Source organism: Dasypus novemcinctus, chromosome 21 (assembly GCF_030445035.2).
Source record: "Dasypus novemcinctus isolate mDasNov1 chromosome 21, mDasNov1.1.hap2, whole genome shotgun sequence".
Lineage (NCBI taxonomy): Eukaryota > Metazoa > Chordata > Mammalia > Cingulata > Dasypodidae > Dasypus > Dasypus novemcinctus.
In genome coordinates, this window is record NC_080693.1 from 68,552,150 (window position 1) to 68,571,156 (window position 19,007).

The 19,007-nt window shown below is 37.7% G+C and overlaps 1 protein-coding gene, 1 non-coding gene and 1 pseudogene across 6 annotated transcripts in view; 1 reads left to right on the plus strand and 2 right to left on the minus strand.

The window, feature by feature from the left end:
* The window catches only part of MAP3K3 (mitogen-activated protein kinase kinase kinase 3), an 85,957-nt gene that overhangs the window by 18,236 nt on the left and 48,714 nt on the right, over positions 1–19,007 (plus strand). For all 5 annotated transcript variants that reach the window (XM_058284506.2, XM_058284508.2, XM_058284505.2 and 2 more), the window contains one exon: positions 13,379–13,419. In XM_058284506.2, the coding sequence (XP_058140489.1) occupies positions 13,379–13,419 (41 nt within the window). The remainder of the gene's footprint in view (positions 1–13,378; positions 13,420–19,007) is intronic.
* Positions 1,043–1,175, minus strand: LOC111763766 (small nucleolar RNA SNORA31). The gene has a single exon (XR_002796565.1). It is a non-coding gene; the product is annotated as a small nucleolar RNA SNORA31 (small nucleolar RNA).
* Positions 5,314–5,432, minus strand: LOC131275156 (U11 spliceosomal RNA; annotated as a pseudogene).

Consider the following 19,007-nt stretch of genomic DNA (forward strand, 5'->3'; position numbering starts at 1 on the left):
ATTGTACTATAAACTATTATCCATAGTTTACATTAGGTCTATTTTTTCCCCATATATCATCCTATTATTAACATCTTGTATTAGTATGGTACACTTTGTACTAATTCATGAAAGAACATTTTTATATTTGTACTAATAACTATAGTCCATCATTTACAATAGGTTTCACTGTGTTATACAGTCCTATGTTTTATCTTTTAATTTTTATTCTAGTAACATACAACCTAAAATTTCCTATTTTAACCATTTTCATTTATATAATCAGTGCTGTTAATTATGCTGACAATAATGCGCTACCATTTCCACCATCCATTTCCCAAAACTTTATAATCAACCCAAATAGAAATTCTGACAAATTAAGCATTAACTCCCCATTCTCTACCCCCAGCCTGCCCCTGGTAACTAATATTCTAGAATTTACCTCTGTGAGTTTGCTTATTCAGATAATTTCATATCAGTGAAATCATACAATATTTGTTCTTTCATGTCTGGCTTATTTCTCTCCACTTAATGTCCTTATAAGATATCCATGTTGTCACATGCTTCATTCCTTTTTACAGCAGAATAATATCCCATTATATGTATATATCACATTTTGTTTATACATTCATTGGTTGATGGACTCTTGGGTTGCTTTCATCTTTTGGTAGTTGTGAATAATGCCACTATGAACATTGTTGTGCAAATATTTATTTGAGTCCCTGCTTTCAATTCTTTTGGGTCTATACCTAGTAGAGGGATTGCTGGGTCTTATAATTCTTTACTAGCATTCTGAGGAACTGCCAAACTGTCTTAAACAGCAACTGCATCATTTTACATTCCCCCAGCAATGAATGAGTGTCCTTATTCTCCACATCCTCTCCAACACTTGTAATTTTCTGTTTTTTCAATAGTAGCCATTCTAATGGGTATGAAATGGTATCTCATTGTGGTTTATTTTATTTTATTTTATTTATTTTTTGGAGTAAAAAGGCTACTTGCTGTTTTTAAATTTATTTCTGAGTTGCAAAGACTATTTCCCCTTCCCCATGTTTTTAGAATTTCCTGTATTCCCCCATTCAATCTTGGCTGCCACAACCAGACAGGCAGAAAGCACGAGGACCTTCTTTTTCTTGCATCTGTAGTGGAAACCTTAGCACCAGACATTAACTGCTCCAGGTCTGTCAGTGATGTATGCGTTGTGGTTTTAATATGCATTTCCCGAATAGCTAGTGATGTTGAGCATCTTTTCTTGTGCTTTTTTACACATTTGCCTGGAAGATGTCTGTTGAAGACTTTTTGCCCTTTTTAAAATTAGGTTGTTTATCTTTTTATTGTTGAGTTAGTTGTAGGATTTCTCTATATATTCTAGATATTGAACTTTTATCAGATATATGGCTTTCAAATATTTTCTCCCATTGAGTAGGTTGTCTTATCACTTTTAGCGATAAAGTCATTTGATGCACAAAAATTTTTAATTTTGATGAAGTACCGTTTATTTTTTCCTTTGGTTGCTTGTGCTTTGAGTGTACAGTCTAAGAAACCATTGTCTAATACAAAATCCTGAGATGCTTTCCTACATTTTCTTCTAAGAGTTTTATAGTCCTGGTTCTTCTTATATTTAGGTATTTAATCCATCTTGAGTTAGTTTTTGTATATGGTGTGAATTAGGGGTCCTCTTTACTTCTTTTGCACATGGATATCCAATTCTCCCATCACCATTTGTTGAAGAGACTCCCAGTCGAGTGGACATGGCTGTCTTGCCAAAAATCAATTGCCCGTTGGGAAGCGGACTTGACCCAGTGGTTAGGGCATCCGTCTACCACGTGGGAGGTCCACAGTGCAAACCCCGGGCCTCCTTGACCCATGTGGAGCTGGCCCACGCGCAGTGCTGACGTGCGCAAGGAGTGCCCTGCCACGCAGGGGAGCCCCACGTGCAAGGAGTGCGCCCTGTAAGGAGAGCCACCCAGCATGAAAGAAAGTGCAGCCTGCCCAGGAATGGTGCCACACACACGGAGAGCTGACACAACAAGATGATGCAACAAAAAAAGAAACACAGATTCCCATGCCGCTGACAACAACAGAAGCGGACAAAGAACATGCAGCAAATAGACACAGAGAACAGACAGCTGGGGTGGGGGGGGCGAGAAAGGGAGAGAAATAAATAAATAAATCATTTTTTAAAAAATCAATTGGCCATAGATGCAGTTGTCTTGATTGATATAGCTATCCTTGTGCCAGTACCATGCTGTATTGACCACTGTAGCTTTATAATAAGCTTTACAGTCAGGAAGGGTGAGTCCTCCAACTTTGTTCGTCTTTCTCAAGATGTTTTTGGTTATTCTGGGCCCCTTACCCTTCCAAATAAATTTGATACTTGGCTTTACCATTTCTGCAAAGCAGGTTTCTGGAATTTTGGTGGAAATTGCATTGTAAATCATTTTGGGTAGAATTGACATCTTAACAATATTTAGTTTTCCAGTCCATGAACATGAAATGTCCTTCCATTTGTTTAGGTCTTCTTTGATTTCTTTTAGCACTTTTTGTGATTTTCTGTGTTCAAGTCCTTTGCATGCTTGGTTAAATTTATTCCTGGATATATGATTCTTTTAGTTGCTATTATAAATGGAATTTTTTCCTCCTGATTTCCTCCTCAGATTGCTCATTTCTAGCGTATAGAAATAACTATTGATTTTTGCATGCTGATCTTGTACCTCGCCACTTTGCCGAACTCTTTTATTTGGTCTGGTAGCATTGTTGTAGATTTTTTTGGGACTTTATATATACAGGATCATGTCATCTGCAAATAGTGAAAGCTTTACTTCTTCCTTTCCAATTTGAATGCACACCTTGCCTAACTGCTTTGATTAGAACTTCCAGCACAATGTTGAATAATAGTGGTGACAGTGGGCATCCTTGTCTTATTCCAGATCATGGAGGGAAAGCTTTCAATCTTTCACCATTGTGAATGATGTTAGCTGTGGGTTTATCACATATGCCCTTTATCATGTTGAGGAAGTTTCCTTCTATTCTAATTTTCTAAGTATTTTTTATCAAGAAAGGATGCTGATATTGTCAGATGCCTTTTCTGTGTCAATTGAGATGATTATGTAGTGTTTTTTTCCCTTCATTCTATTAATGTTTGATGTATTACATTGATTTTCTTATGTTGAACCATCATTGCATACCTGGGATAAACCCCACTTGATCATGGTATATAATTCTTTTAATATTCTGTTGGATTCGGTTTGCAAGTTTGTTTTTTTTTTTTTTTTTGAGGATTTTTCCATCTGTATTCATAAGAGAGATTGGTCTGTAATTTTCTTTTCTTGTACCTTTATCTGGCTTTGGTATTTGTGTGATGTTGGTCTCATAGAATGAGTTGGGGAGTGTTCCATCTTGCTTAGTTTTTTTTTAAGAATTTGAGCAGCATTGGTATTAATTCTTCTTGGAGTGGTTGACAGAATTTACCTGTGAAGCCATCTGGTTCTGGGCTTTTCTTTGTTGGGAGGTTTTTGATGACTGATTCAATCTCTTGTAATTGTTTTGATGAGGTCTTCTGCGTCAGTGTGGGTTTGTTCATGTGTTTCTAGGAATCTGTCCGTTTCATCTAGGTTGTCTAATTTGTAGGCATAGTGATATTCCTAGTATCCTCTTATGATCCTTTTTATTTCTGTGGGATCAGTGGTAATGGTCCCCCTCTCATTTCTGATTTTATTTATTTGCATCTTTTCTCTTTTTTTCTTTGTCGGTCTAGTTAAGGGTTTGTCAATTTTAACGATCTTTCAAAGAACCAACTTTTGGTTTTGTTAATGCTATTGTTTTTGTTTTTTTTCTCAATTTCATTTATTTCTGCTCTAATCTTTGTTATTTCTTTCCTTCTGCTTGCTTTGGGTTTAGTTTGCTGTTCTTTTTTAGTTCCACCAGGTTTGCAGTTAGGTCTTTGACTTTAGCTCTTTCTTCTTATTTAATATAAACATTTAGGGCTGTAAATTTTCCTCTCCGCACTACCTTCACTGCAACCTGTAAGTTTTGATATGTTGTGTTCTCGTTTTCAGTTGCCTCAAGATATTTCTGATTTCCCTTGCAATTTCTTCTTCGACCCACTGATTGTTTAATAACTGTATGTTTGTACATTTTCTAGTTTTCTTCCTGTTTCTTTTCAGCTTTATTCTATTTTGATCAGAAAAGATGCTTAGTATAATTTCAATCTTTTTTAATTTATTGAGATTTGTTTTGTGACCCAACATGTGGTCTATCCTGGAGAATGATCCATGTGCATTTGAAATGAGTATATATCCATTTCTGTATATGTCTGTTTGGGTCTAGTTCATTTCTCATATTATTCAAGTTCTCTGTTTCCTTATTGATCTGTCTAGATGTTCTGTCTGTTGATGAGAGTAGTGTATTGAAGTCTCCAACTATTATTGTAGAGGTGTCTATTTCTCCCTTAAGTTTTGCCAGGGTTTGCATCTTGGATTTTGGGGCACTGTGGTTAAGTGCATAAATATTAATGATTGTTGTTTCTTCTTGGTGGAGTGCCCCTTTTATTAATATATAGTTTCCTTCTTTGTCTCAGAACGGCTTTTGACTTAAAATCTGTTTTGTCAATGTTAGTATAGCTACCCCAACTCTTTTTTGGTTATTATTTGCATGGAATATCTTTTTCCATCTTTTCACTTTCAACCAATTTGTGTCTTTGGGTCTAAGGTGAGTCTCTTGTAAACAGTATATAGTTGGATCATGCATTTTTAGCCATTCTCTCAATCTGTGTCTTTTGATTGGGGAGTTTAATCCATTAACGTTCAGTGTGATTACTGTAAAGGCAGTACTTACTTCAGCCATTTTGTCCTTTAGTTTTTGTATGTCCTATATATATATTTTAATATATTTATATATATATTATATTTATATATATAATATATATTATATGTTATATATATATAATATAATATTTTTATATATATATATTTTTTGGTCTCTCTTTTCCTTTATCGTAACCTCCTTTTCTATATAGTTGATCTTTTGTGATGTATCTTTGGTCCCTTTCTCATATCTGTTTCTGTATGTTTTTTAAAAACTTTCTTTGTGGTTACCCTGGAGTTTATATTACCCAGCCTACTACATCTGTGCCTTACTAGTTTGAAAAGATACGAACTTAGCTTCCATAGCATACACATTCACTATTCCCATATCCCTCTTTTTCCCCTCTTTATGTTGTTTTTGTCCTACTTTACCGCTTTATATTTTGCATGTCCATTATCAGGAAATAGGCCTTTTTCTTGTTCAGTTGTTTTCTGATTTGTGTGTGTGTGTGTGTGTGTGTGTGTGTGTGTGTGTGCTGGGACCAATAATCACCAGCTGCCCTAATAACAAAATTATGCTTCTAAAATCTCTTGTCGATTCCACACGAAGGCACCCTATTTATGCCACTCATGACAGAAGCCCTTTTTTGTTTTCTGATTCTTGTGGGGATTATGGCATAGAGTTAGAGATTGAGGCTGTAGTACTAATGGGTTTTGCATTTACCCTTTTAGTTACCCTTACTGGAGATCTTCATTTCTTCACACTATTCCAAGCCACTCTCCTATTTTTTCCTTTCAACCTGCAGCACTCCTTTTAGTAATTCTTGTAGGGTAGGCCTTTAGTTAGCAAACTCTCTCAGTTTCTTTTTATCTGTATTTTAAACTCTCCATTTTTAATGGAAAGTTTTGCTGGATAAAGAATCTTTGGCTGGCAGTTTTTCTGTTTCAGTACCTTAAAATATATCATAGCACTGCCTTCTCACCTCCATGGTTTCTGATGGAAAATTGCTACTTTTTTTTTTTTTTATACTTTTAAAATTAAAGTTAATAGATCACAAAGAACGTTACATTAAAAAATATAAAAAACTTAAGAGGTTCCCATATACCCCACTCTCTACCCCCCCACCCCATCATTTTTGTAAATTGTATTTTTTTAAAGATATATATATCACAAAAAAAATGTTATGTTAAAAAATATGAGAGGTTCCCATATACCCCCCACCCCACTCTTCCCACACCAGCAACCTCCTCCATCATTATGGCACACTCATTGCACTCAGGGAACACATTTTGTAGCACTGCTGCACCACATAGATAATAGGTTACCCTATAGCCACTTAATCTTAATTGAGGAGCCCTTGTATATGAAATGAATCACTTTTCTCCTGCTGCTTTCAGAGTTCTCTCTGTATCTTATTTGACATTCTGATTAGCATGTGTCTTGGAGTAGGTCTATTAGGATTTATTTGGCTTGGAGTAATACATTGTACTTCTTGGACATGCATATTTATGTCTTTCGTAAGAGTTGGGAAATTTTTAGCCCTTATTTTCTCAGATATTATTCTTTTTGCCCCTTTTCCCTACTTTTCTCATGGGACACCCATGACATGTATGTTTGTGTGCTTTGTGCTGTCACTCAAAACCCTGGGATACTGCTCAATTTTTTCTATTCTTTTCTCTATCTGTAATTCTGACTGTATGATTTCAATTGTCCTGTCTTCTAATTTGCTCTTTTCTTCCCCTTTAGGGTATCCCATCCCAGAGAACCAGATGGGGTCAATCCAAAAAATGTGGGTCCCTCCAGAAAAGTCTGTTTTGCATTCAGGTGGTCTAGCCAACAGAAACTGAATTTAGTAAGCGCACCCTTGCCAAGAGTTCTGCTGTGGTCTCTCTCTCTTTTTTTTTTAATATCCTGGGGAACATTTTGTATGCAGCATGACTTAGCGGCTTGTGTTCAGCCATGGGTGTCTGCGAACTTGGGTCCCTGTTCCTGGTATGTATTAGGTTCTAACTTGCTGCTGTTAGTGGCTCTGTAGTCTGGTGTCCACAGCGGGAGGTACCCGGGCTATGCCACCTCTGAGCAAGGCCAAACTGAATGGGACTGCGTGAGGAAGGTTCAGGATGGAATTTCCCTACCTACTCTTGTAGGTTGTTTTTTTTCTTTGATTCAGTGTTTGTGGAGACATTCTCCAGTCTCTGTCATAGTCCTCCAAATGTCTAAACAACTGGGATTTGTCCTTTTATTGGCTGATATGGAGGAAAGACTTTCCCAGGGGATGTTTTATATCACCATGTTGATGACATCACTGTCGGAAAACTCGGTTTTAGTAACTTGGCAGATTTGGGCACACCATATGGTACATGCAGGCTAGTCACGGGTCTGCATCCTTCTCTAGACAGGCATCAGAGAAGGGATTCAGTAGATTCAGTGTGCTAGCATTTTTGTTTACACTGCCTACTAGTCACAAAGTTGGTTAGTTTTGAGTAGGAGTGATTTGTGAGGAAAGTTAAATCTACTTTCTGACTAAATTTATGTAGAATAGTATTCCAATTATGGCCCATCTTGAAAGAAATTTTGTTCCTTCAGTCCCAGAAAGGGAACTGAGAGTGTTCTTTCCTAGCTGTGTTTATTTTTTTTTTTTTTAAGATTTATTTTTATTTTATTTCTCCTCCCCCCAAGTTGTCTGTTCTCTGTGTCCATTTTGCCGCATGTTCTTCTTTGTCCACTTCTGTTGTTGCCAGCAGCACGGGAATCTGTCTCTTTTTGTTGCATCATCTTGCTGCATCAGTTCTCCGTGTGTGCAACGCCATTCTTGGGCAGGCTGAACTTTCTTTCACTCTGGGCACCTCTCCTTATGGGGTGCACTCCTTGTGCGTGGGGCTCCCCTACTCGGGACACCCCTGTGTGGCACGGCACTTCTTGCATACATCAGCTCCACACGCGTCAAGGAGGCCTGGGGTTTGAACTGCAGACCTCCCATGCGGTAGGTGGACTCTCCATTGGGCCAACTCCATTTCCCTATAGCTGTGTTTAAATACAATGTCCAATGTTGAGAATGAGAGCTACACCAAGGTGTACTTAGCTATAGGCAGAAACAGGTGAAAAGATATGGTAATTGAACTTCAGGGACATGCAGAACTACTACAGAATGTATTTAGCACTTAGGAAATTCTAGTACCAGTTGTGGAAACAATGTATGAAGCTAGAAATGGCATGTCAGAATTTAGCAACATGTCTCAGGCACCAGGATTTGAGGGCCCTTTCAATATGGTAACTGCTTATCATTTTTGGGGAAGAAAAAAAAGGAGATAGTGAATAAACTGCTACCACTCATACAGACCTTTTTTTTTTTCTCGTGGAAATATCCTTTTTTTTTTTTTCCTGTACTGGATACGTATAGATTTTTTTTTAATCATACAATATGTTACACAATATATTTGGTTCATAGGAACGCAATCATATAGTATTTGTCTTTTTGTGTCTGGTTTGCTTTGCTCAACATAATGTCCTCCGATTCATCCATGTTGTCATATGCTTTATGACTTCATTTCTTCTTACAGATGCATAATAGTCCTTTGTGTGGATACATAACAATTTGTTTTATCCATTCATTGGTTGATGGACATGTGGGTTGTTTCCATCTTTTGGCAATTTTGAATAACACTACTATGAACATCCGTGTGCAAATGTCTGTCTGTATCACTGCTCTCAGTTCTTCTGGTTATATACTCAGTAGTGGTATTGCAGGGGCATATGGCAAGTCTATATTCAGCTTCTTTAGGAACTGCCAAACAGTCCTCCACAGTGGCTATACCATTCTGCATTCCCAACAACAGTGATTAAGTGTTCCTATCTCTCTACATCCTCTCCCACACTTGCATTTCTTTCTTTCTTTTTTAAGATTTGTTTTATTTATTTATTTCTCCCCTCCTCCCTTGTTGTTTGCATTTGCTATGTATGTTCATTTTCTTTATTTCTTTAGGAGGCACCAGGAACCCAACCCGGGACTGCCAATGTTGGGGAGAGGTGCCTAATCCCTTAAGCTACCTCTGTTCCCTGCTTTGTTGTGTCTCTTACTATGATCTTCCTCCTATGTCTCTTGTTGCATCATCTTATTTTGTCCACTTGCCATGCCTGCCCATCGCGTCAGCTTACTGTCTTGCCCATCTTTTCTCTAGGAGGCACCAGAAACCTCTGCTCCCTGCTTTGTTGTGTCTCTCATCATATTTTCTCTGTCTTTTTAACAGTGGCCATTCTGATAGGTATGAAATGATATATCATTGTAGTTTTGATTTGCATTTCCCTAATTATTAGTGATGATGAGCATTTTTTTATGTGTTTTTTTGCCATTTGTATTTCTTCTTTGGACACATGTCTATTCAAGTCTTTTGCCCTTTTTTTTATTTGGGTCATTTGTCTTTTTATTGTTGAGTTGTAACATTTCTTCATATATATATACCCTGGATATTAAACCCTTATTGGACATGTGATTTCCAAATATTTTCTCCCATTGAGTCAGCTGCCTTTTCACCCTTTTGACAAAGTCCTGTGGGGTGCAAAAGTGTTTGATTTTAAGGCAGTCCATTTATCTATTTTTCCTTTTGTTGCATGTGCTTTGGATGTAAGGTCCAAGAAACCACCACCTACTACAAGGTGTCGAAGATATATTTCCCTACATTTTCTTCTAGTCGTTTTATGGTCCTGGCTTTTTTTTTTTTTTTTTTTTTTTAAGATTTATTTATTTATTTATTTCTCTCCCCTTCCCCCCGCCCCAGTTGTCTGCTCTCTCTGTCCATTCTCTGTGTATTCTTCTGTGACTTACCAGTGGCACCGGGAATTTGTGTTTCTTTTTGTTGCGTCATCTTGTTGTGTCAACTCTCCGTGTGTGTGGCACCATTCTTGGGCAGGCTGCACTTTCTTTCACGCTGGGCGGCTCTCCTTATGGGGCGCACTCCTTGCGCACGGGGCTCTCCTACATGGGGGATACCCCTGCGTGACATGGAACTCCTTGCACGCATCAGCACTGCGCATGGGCCAGCTCCACACAGATCAAGGAGGCCTGGGGTTTGAACCTTGGACATCCTGTGTGGTAGGCGGACACCCTATCCATTGGGCCAAGTCTGCTTCCCTGGTCCTGGCTTTTATATTTAGGTCTTTGATCCATTTTGAGTTGATACTTATACAGGAAGTGAGAATAGAGGTCCTCATACAAACCTTAAACTGCACAGTAACTTCTTCCACAACACTGCCCCCCCTTCCTGCTCCATGTTCACACACACACTCACACTCATCTAGAATGCAGACAAGAGGGGGGCATGTTTCCTTCTCATTCTACCTCTTCCATCCCCTTCTACACAGCCTCAGCCACAGGCTGCACTCCTAGTTCCCCAAGTCTTATGCTGCATGACTGGTACCCCAGCTTCCTGGCTGTGACTCCATTATTACCCAGATATAGGGCACTTCTGTCTCCTCTTCCATAAGTTCCTAAAAATAAGGCCACAAAAGATTCTTTGATAGTGTATTTTCTTAGTGCTCCCATTAAAGTCTTATATCTGGGTAAAATAAACTTTGTTTACCTTTGTGACATTCAAGTTATAGCATAGCATGGTATTTAATTAAAAGCCAGGCTTCCAGAGTTTGAATTCTGGCTTGCCCTTATTAAAACAGTGTGACCTTGAGGAATTTACTTAATCTCGTTCTAACTATTCCTTAAATTTAAACTATTCTTTCAAGGGAAAATAATAATATTTGTAACATGCTTAGAACAATGCCTTGTTCATGGTAAATACTCAATAGATGTTAGCTATTCTCATGTAATTATTAATGGATAAAGTTATATAAAGGTAACAGGGTTATATTATATATTTTAAATATTATATATTTTGAAGAGTTATCACATTGCAGGGTTGTTCCTCTGGGAAACCTTGCTGTCTACTATTCAGTACATGAACTTTCCAAGTACACTAAGCTCTTTGAGCTCTAATTTCTTTGTCTTTAAAATAATGGAGTTAAAGGATGGCAGATTTCCTTTCAGCTCATATATATTGGAGGTACTAGGTACTGAACCCAGAACATCATACATGGAAAGCAGGCACCCAACCACTGAGCTACAACTGCTCCCCAAACTCTTATATTCTACTTCATTGATTTCTCAAAGTGTGGACTGGGAACTGGTTCCCAAGACACTTTCAAGGGGTCCATGAAGTCAAAACTCTTTTCATTATAATACCAAGTTATTATTTGCCTTTTTTACTTTTATTCTCTCAAGAATGTACAATGGAGTTTTTCAGAGGCTGCATGGTAATGTGTTATCACAACAGATCAAAAGCAAAAGCAGCCATGAGAATCCAGCTTTCTCCTAGTAAGCCATGTATTAAAGGTATTTGCATTCTTCTCACTAAGTTGATTGGAAAATATAGTGTTGTGTTTTTTTTAAAATAAAATTGTATGTTAACATGTAATGATTTTTTTGTTATTTTCAAATGAATAAATTTAATGTAGTGCTAGGGAAGGCATGCTAAGGGGTGTGGAGTTCTTCTTTTTGGAATAATGAAATCTAAAACTTTTTGTTATGATAAATGCACAACTTTGTGATTATACTAAAAGCCATTGATTATATACTTTAGATAGATTGTATGGTATGTGAATATACCTGAATAAAACTGCTTAATAAATAAATAATTGTGCAAGAATATCCAGAAAAAGCAGCTATATATGGCAGGAGAAATAGATTAAGGGGTGAAGAAGTTTCTTGTTCATTTGTGTGTTTTTTGATTATTATTATTAGTGTTGAAATAATGAAAATGCACTACTAGTGATTGACGTGATGAATGTACAACTATGTGATTTTACCAAATACCATTGATTGTACTCTTTAAATGAATTGTATGATTTATTAATATGTATCAATACAATCGATTGGGGAAAAAAATAGCTACTATAGTCATACACATTTCAGTACCTCAAGACCTCCTGATAGAATGAGACTTTATTTAAAATAAATAATTCTTTTATCCTTTAAAAAATTTAAATTGCCTTAGTTTTAATTTCTAAAATGGTAGATATCAATAGTGATAACCCACGTAAACAAAAGCTCTTTGGGTCCTCAATAATTTTTTTTTTTTATTTTTTATTTTTGGATACTGGTGCCAGGAATTGAATGTGGGACCCTCATATGTGGGAAGCTGATGCCCAACTACTGAGCCCATTGGCTCCCCTTTTTCTTTTTCTTTTTGTTTGTTTTTGTTTTTAGGGGTCACCAGGGACCAGACCCGGAACTTCCCATGTGGGAAGCAGACACTCAGCCACTTGATCCACACCTGCTCCCCTATATAATTCTTAAGCATTTAAATTAGAACCACTGTTCCATTTCAGTGGGCATTCTTTCTGGTCCTGGAAAAGAATTCTAGCCCCCTAATCTCTTGGGAAAAGGGAGTTCTTTATGCACCTACCCAACCTTTCATACTCTCCCATTTGTGTCATCTGCTTTGTCTGATACTAGGTTTCTTTCCTCCAAATACTCTTAAATTCTCTTCTTTCTTCTAAACTTCGGTTCATTAATCTGTCTTTCCCAGTACAGTTTTCATTCATTGACTGAACTTTTTCTCTCCTCCGTCTTTATTTACTTGTTTTCTGGCAGTCCTTTCTTTTTCCTTTTTACCTCTTCTTTTCTTCTGTAATATCTCTTCCCTTGTCATTCTTTAATTCCTCAGTTGTTTGCCCTTTTGCAATATCTCTTCTTCCTTCTTCAATATTCTAACACTTCTACTTCCTCTAATTTCTGATATTTACACTCAGTTCTGTACTTCAGTTCATTCATACATTTAACAAATATTATTAAGCACAGATACTTTATGCTGTTCCCTTTACTTGGCACTAGGGATACAGAAACAAGAGAGACATGATCCCTGCACTAATGGGGCTTTCAGGCTACCCATGGTGGTCATTTTTGGATAAGACTGGGGATAGTATGCAAGGTAATTTGTTTGGAGGCCCACGTTCCCCTCATTGGGGTAGCCTTGAGAGGATCATGGAAACCAATAGTAGCAGCAGCAGCAACAGTAACAGCAGCCACCATTTATTGAATGTCTGCTGTGTGTCAGGTATTTTACTTACATTATCTTGTTTAGTTTCATAGCAACTCTGGTATTTTTAGCCCCACCTTACGTATGGAAAAACTGAGACTCATAGAGGATAAGTAACTTGTCTGTGGTCATATAATTAGGAAGCATCAGTACCAAGATATCTTTTTATAATTAATCATATCAGCTAAGAAGGAACGGTATCCTAATCAGGAGGTAGAGGTGATGTGGTGGAGGAAATGCCAGAGCCAGCTAGAAATGGCATATCGGAGCACAGCAATGTGAGCTGGGGTAGCCACCTAGGGGTGTCATCCCAAGGCTTTGTTGCCCTGAAGTTAGAACTGGAAGGCTGCAAATCATTGAAAAGAAATTCCTGTCTGGGTAGAGAAGCTGGAATTTGAGCCATCAGGAATGTTTGTCTAGTGTTGCTAAAGGACAGCCTGAGGCTTACCTGGAAATGGCAGGACACATGCCAGACAAACCTCTAACTTGTTTATCATTCTTTTTGGCAGAGTGACGTCAGGATCAAGTTTGAGCACAATGGAGAGAGGCGGTAAGTCAGACTTGTATTCCTAACTATGTTGAAGTTTTTCAGAAAGCATCAAATGCATGGGAGCTCTTTCTCTATAGTGATCCCTAAAGGGTCACTGGGTAGGTAATGTGGTTGATTGTGCAGAAACGGGTGGTGAGTTTCACCCTTGCTTTGGCCTTTGATGTAAACTTTGTTTCTGGTCTTAGAATTGGAAGCCATTTCAACTGCTGGTATTTTACTATTCTGCTCTATTCCACTACTTATCATGTCTTCCTCACCATGCATGCCATTATGCTAGGAGAGAAAGCCAAGATTCCACACTACTCAGAGTCATGACTTCCAGATACCTTGATACCCTTCCACCTGTGGCCATTAGAGGACGGTCAGGATTCTTCTGTGACATGGTCCCATTCCCATCTTTGGGGGAGTAGTTCTTGCTTTGTCCATATCGGGGGCCAGATGATGAATTAGAAGTTGCTTTATGATATCTCTATGTCATGGGAAGCTGCATCACGGCCATTAGTTATGAAAGATTTCAGATCTTTTGAGAACATAGAGGGTATTAATTTGAATCATAACCTTGTTAGGGAAGTGAAAGTAATGTTACACAACCCTTCTGTCCTTTTCTCTGTTGTAAAGATTTTTAGGGTTTTTGTGTTTTGTTTTGTCAGAAGTCAGGGTAGAAGTTCTCAGGAGAAAAATATGACCCCACTTAATTTTCAAGTTATTTAAGGAAAAACTTTTTGAAAATATACAGAGCTCTGGTTGTGGGATATTTGGGACCCTTTGTGTGCATGGCACATGTGCATTTAAGTGTGCCTTTCAATATCTGTTTATCATTCTTTGTCTTTTTCCTGCAGTGACATTCCTCCTGCCCCCCCCCCACCTCCCCACCCCCCGCTTTTTTCCTTGGCTTTGAGCATTTGGACAGACAAGAGGATGAGGTCCTCCCATATGGGACCCTAGTACCTTCAACACTCTTAGTACTGATAGTTTTCTGCTGCTAGCAACTTTCAGCCTATTTGGAAGCCTATTTGGAAGCCAGTTCCAGAAGAGTTCTATGGCTGTTGTTCTCCCTCAAAAAATATATATTCACAAGACTGTAAGGTTGTCACAAGCTTCCCAGTGAGAATATTGTGGGAAGTGTAGTCTGCAGAGCCAGAGTCCTGCTGCTGCCTTGTGGGCTCTAGGACTATTTCAGGCCTGGAGGGACAAATGTCCTCTGACCTCTTTCCGTAGCTGCTAGTCCTGTGTCTGGCCAATAGCAGGGCAGTTAAATTGTCACTTCACTGTTGTTGCTTTTCACACTGGTCCTTCTGGGGTTTGGAGGGATGGAGCAGCAGAGTTTTCGGAAGTAGATATGAAATCAAAAGCTCATTATGAAGTTATACACTCCTGAATTCCCTGTTGCCAAAGTCATATGCAGTTACAATGTAAGTCTACGAAGTGTAAGTTCACAGACTTAAATTGACTTACTCTGAGAAAATACATGTTTGGTTTCAAAAAAGCTCCCAGGTCGAAACCACAAGTACTTAAGGTGGTCAGGCAGGAATGGCCTTCTAAAGCCCTGAACAGCAGAATTGGTATCAAAGTTTTGGAAAGAAATAGTGGCTTTTCCCATTTAACCATGCAAAGTATCCATTCTGCTGATGGGTTTTCTCTTTGTTTTGAAAGGGTGAGGACCAGACACCTGACCTCCTTCCCTTTGAAAACCTTGATGTCAGGGCATTGATGGGATTGTTTGCCCGGGGTGTTAGACTCCTCTTTGAAACCTGGCTTAAAGGTCCCTGTTATTCGGAAGATGTGACAGTGGCAACTTAGGTCTTACCAAATCTGGAAGTCCTGGTTTCTAATTTTGATCAGACTTTTAGGCTGCTTGTGAAGATTTTGAATGGCCCATTGCCAGGAGAATGCAAGAGAATTTATATCTGATCCTGATCCTTTTCCAATATTGTGCTAGGGACATCTGTGTGAGCGGCCTGGTCTTTTATGCAGGTGGGCCCCTTTTGAACTGTCGTTAAGGCCCCGATGAAGGGGACGTAAAGGGGATGTAATTTGCTATTAGGAATTAATGCAGAGTTCTTCTCTCAAAAGGTTCCAGGGAATACCCATCTCTAGAATACCTATATCAAGACAGCACTTAACAGTATCACTGCTTGGGACAATTGATTTGAGTGGAAACAAAGGGATTACAGCATGAATGGATTTCCTGGCATAGACAAACTAATATGGTCAGCAATGTAATTTCCAAAAATGAAAGATGGTGATGGATGAGGAAAAGTTATGGAGGAATTATCTTCCTGGGTTTTTAGGTTTTGCATGAAGGATAGATTGTGAATTGTAGTATTATTTGTCAGAGTTGCCCAATAGAACTTTCTGCTGTAATGAAAATGTTATCCATCTGTCCAGTACAGTAGCAACTGTCCAGTACAGTAGCAACTAGCTACATGTGGCTAGTGAGCACTTGAAATGTGGCTGGTGTGACCAAGGAACTGATTTTTAATTTAATTTACTTAATATAAATTTAAAAAGCCAAGTATGGCTAGTGGCACCATTTTGAATAGTGCAGTTCTAGATGATAAACACTTATTTGCTGCCTACTGATTTAAGCCAAGCAGACATAGAACATTAAGGAAATTATTAAGTCATAGTTCATTAAAATCCAGTGACTTAGCTCCTTCTTTCATGTGGCATATTTGTTTTTCCTCTGGTTCTATCAGTCCCACTCTGAAGGATCAGGGAACATATGAAAGACCCACACACTTCTTCCTGTCAGCATGGAGGAGGGCAAGAAGTATAGAGGCATCATATCTTTTGTCAGTTTTTCTATTGTATTGTTTGTCATTTACTTATTAATTTTTACAAATATTTCTCCAAGTTTGATGCTTTTTTTACTTTGTCAGTAGTTTATTTTGCTGTCAGGAGTTTTAATTTTTGTTGTCAAATCAGTCCTCTTCCCTTTTGGCTTCTATGTTTTCTGTCATTCTTAGAAAGACCTCCCCTACTCCAAGATTTTTTTTTTTTTAATGCTGTATTTTCTTCTGGTGTTTTTATATAAATATATTTTTTACATTCAGGTCTTTAATCAATTTATATGTATTTTGTCTGTGTGTGTGTTTTTTAAGGTAATCAATTGTCTTATTTTATATTTATAGTGTAACCTAGGTTCTTCATATATATGAATTTCTTCTGAAACCTTCTTCTGTTTCATTAATCTCTGCTGATTTTTGTTTTAATTTTTTGTTTTAAGCTATTGTGTTGAAGCCATATGAAATTGTCATTTTTGTATATCAAAATGATTGCCTATTAGCAGTCTCATGTAGTTCAATCTAATATATTCATTTAAGCATTTTATTATGAAAATCTCAAACACACACAAAACCAGAGAGAAATTATACTGAAACCCCTTGGACCTGTCACTCAACTTCAACATTATCAACATTTTGTCAATCTTGCTTCATCTATCCCCCCTTATTAATTTTGTTGGAGTATTTAATAACATCATATTTTAACACCTCTTTGGACAAGTTCTTACTCTGTCCTGTAAAAATAGAAATTGTTCTTTGACATAATCTTTTGAGTCTCTTTAGGAAAGCTTCAATATCAACACTCTTTATATGCCTAGCTATATCACTGGTTAATTAATAAAAATTGGTCTGATATATAATCAACTCAAAAGGAATTCTTTTAACTTTATAGTAGGAAGTCTGACTTTAGGAATCTCAATTCTGAACATAATCAGTATTGAAATTTCTGTGCAATCTCAAAAATCAACAATGGAAAAGACCTTTCAAGTCCTGGAATTGAGTCACTTTGGAGTTGAGACACTGTTTTCAGGACTTCTGCTCCAATCCCCAGGTTTTCTAGTTGTTTCCTAACGGAAGTTTTTAGAACATAGTTTTTAAAATGAGTAGCCTGCAGTATACCGATCTGTCATTGGAAGAAGGTCCAAGCTGAAGTGGTAGAGCAAATGATAGAGACTGTGCAATGCTTATGGGTGCTCAAAAGAAAAGATAGTCATATGTCAAGAAGGGAAAGGAGTAATATCAGTAATATGGTGGAGTAAGAAGCTCCAAATGTATATCACCCCCATCCCTAAAACATTTTAAAAAAATATATTAAAGGCAGAAACTGTCAGAACCAACTTTCCCAGAACTCTGGAAAACAGTTAAAGGTATACAGCAATCAAATGAATGTTGAGTCAAGAAAAAGGCAATCTGGGAACTGATGATGTGGTTCAGTGGTTAAGCACCAGCTTCCCAAATACGAAGTCCAGGGTTCAATCCCTCGTCCCATTACCTTAAAAAAAGAAAAGAAAAAAAAGAAAAGAAAAAAGAAGAAGAAAAAAAAGCAATCTAAAAACAGAAAACTGCATGTTGCTTTTATTTGTCCTGACCCCATCCCCTCCCCAGCTTGGTCATCATGTGTGGGACAGTGGTCCTCTTTCCCATTGTAGTTGCCTGGTATTTGATTATGGGGAAAGCAGAGAATATATAATGTATAAATTTGGTATATACTAATATATGTTCCAGCCCATATGGTGGCATTCTGAAAGATTGACTCAAGGTGCCTGGCATTTTCACCCATCTCAGAACTCATTTGGGGCAGGGAAGTGGTATAGAGAAGTGGCATGGATCCGAGCAAACTGCAGCCACTTAGAGGGAAAGATTGCAGATGAGATATTATACAATAGAATGCTTGGGGTCTGGGAGGATTTGGGAATTGGAGAGAGATATTTTTTGGGAAAATGAGATCATCCAGGAGCATTCATGCATGTTGGGGGATTTTTGAAAGCTACCACACAGGCCTAGAACAAAATTCATGCTTGGAAAGACCTGAGAAGGCCCTAAGCATTCACTTCAGACTGATCTGTGTTCAGTGTAAGCTGGGCTAAGCATTGAAGAAGAGTCTCAGAACAGAGGTAATTCGCAAGGACTGGGAAATTTGTGTGTGTGCGTGTGGTGTGTGGTGTGTTTTGTTGTGATTGCTCCTGGCATCCAAGGAAATCTCTGGAAACACTAGCTCAATACAAGCTAAAGGAACAGAGACTTCAGTGATCACATACAACAAGGAATACATACTTTGCAAAAATAGTTTGGAAAAAAATCAATTAAGAAATAGATTACTACAGCCTTCAATGATCAAACAAAAACATCAGCTAACCCTGGAAAAGGAAGAGAATCCGATTGCCATAGGTAAGACATTACAATATTCAAATATATAGATTGCAACAAAAAAATCAAATACCTATAAAGAATGTAAAGTATAGACCATTCAAAGGAACAAAATAAAGTAACAGAAACCTTCCTTGAGGAATTCCAGACATTGAAATTACTAATCAAAGATGTTAAGTCAACTCTTCTAAATAATTTTAATGAGCTGAAGGAAAACATGGACAAAGAACTAAAGGAAGTTAGGAAAATGATAGATAAAAAGAAGAATTCAATAAAGAGATGGAAATTTTGAAAAGGAATCAAACAAATTCTGGAGCTGAAAGTTACAATCAATGAAATAAAAAATTCACTAGAGAGGTTCAACCACAGATTTGAATAGGCAGAAGAAAGACTCAGTGAAGTCAAGGATAGGACAATTGAAAATTATTCAATCTG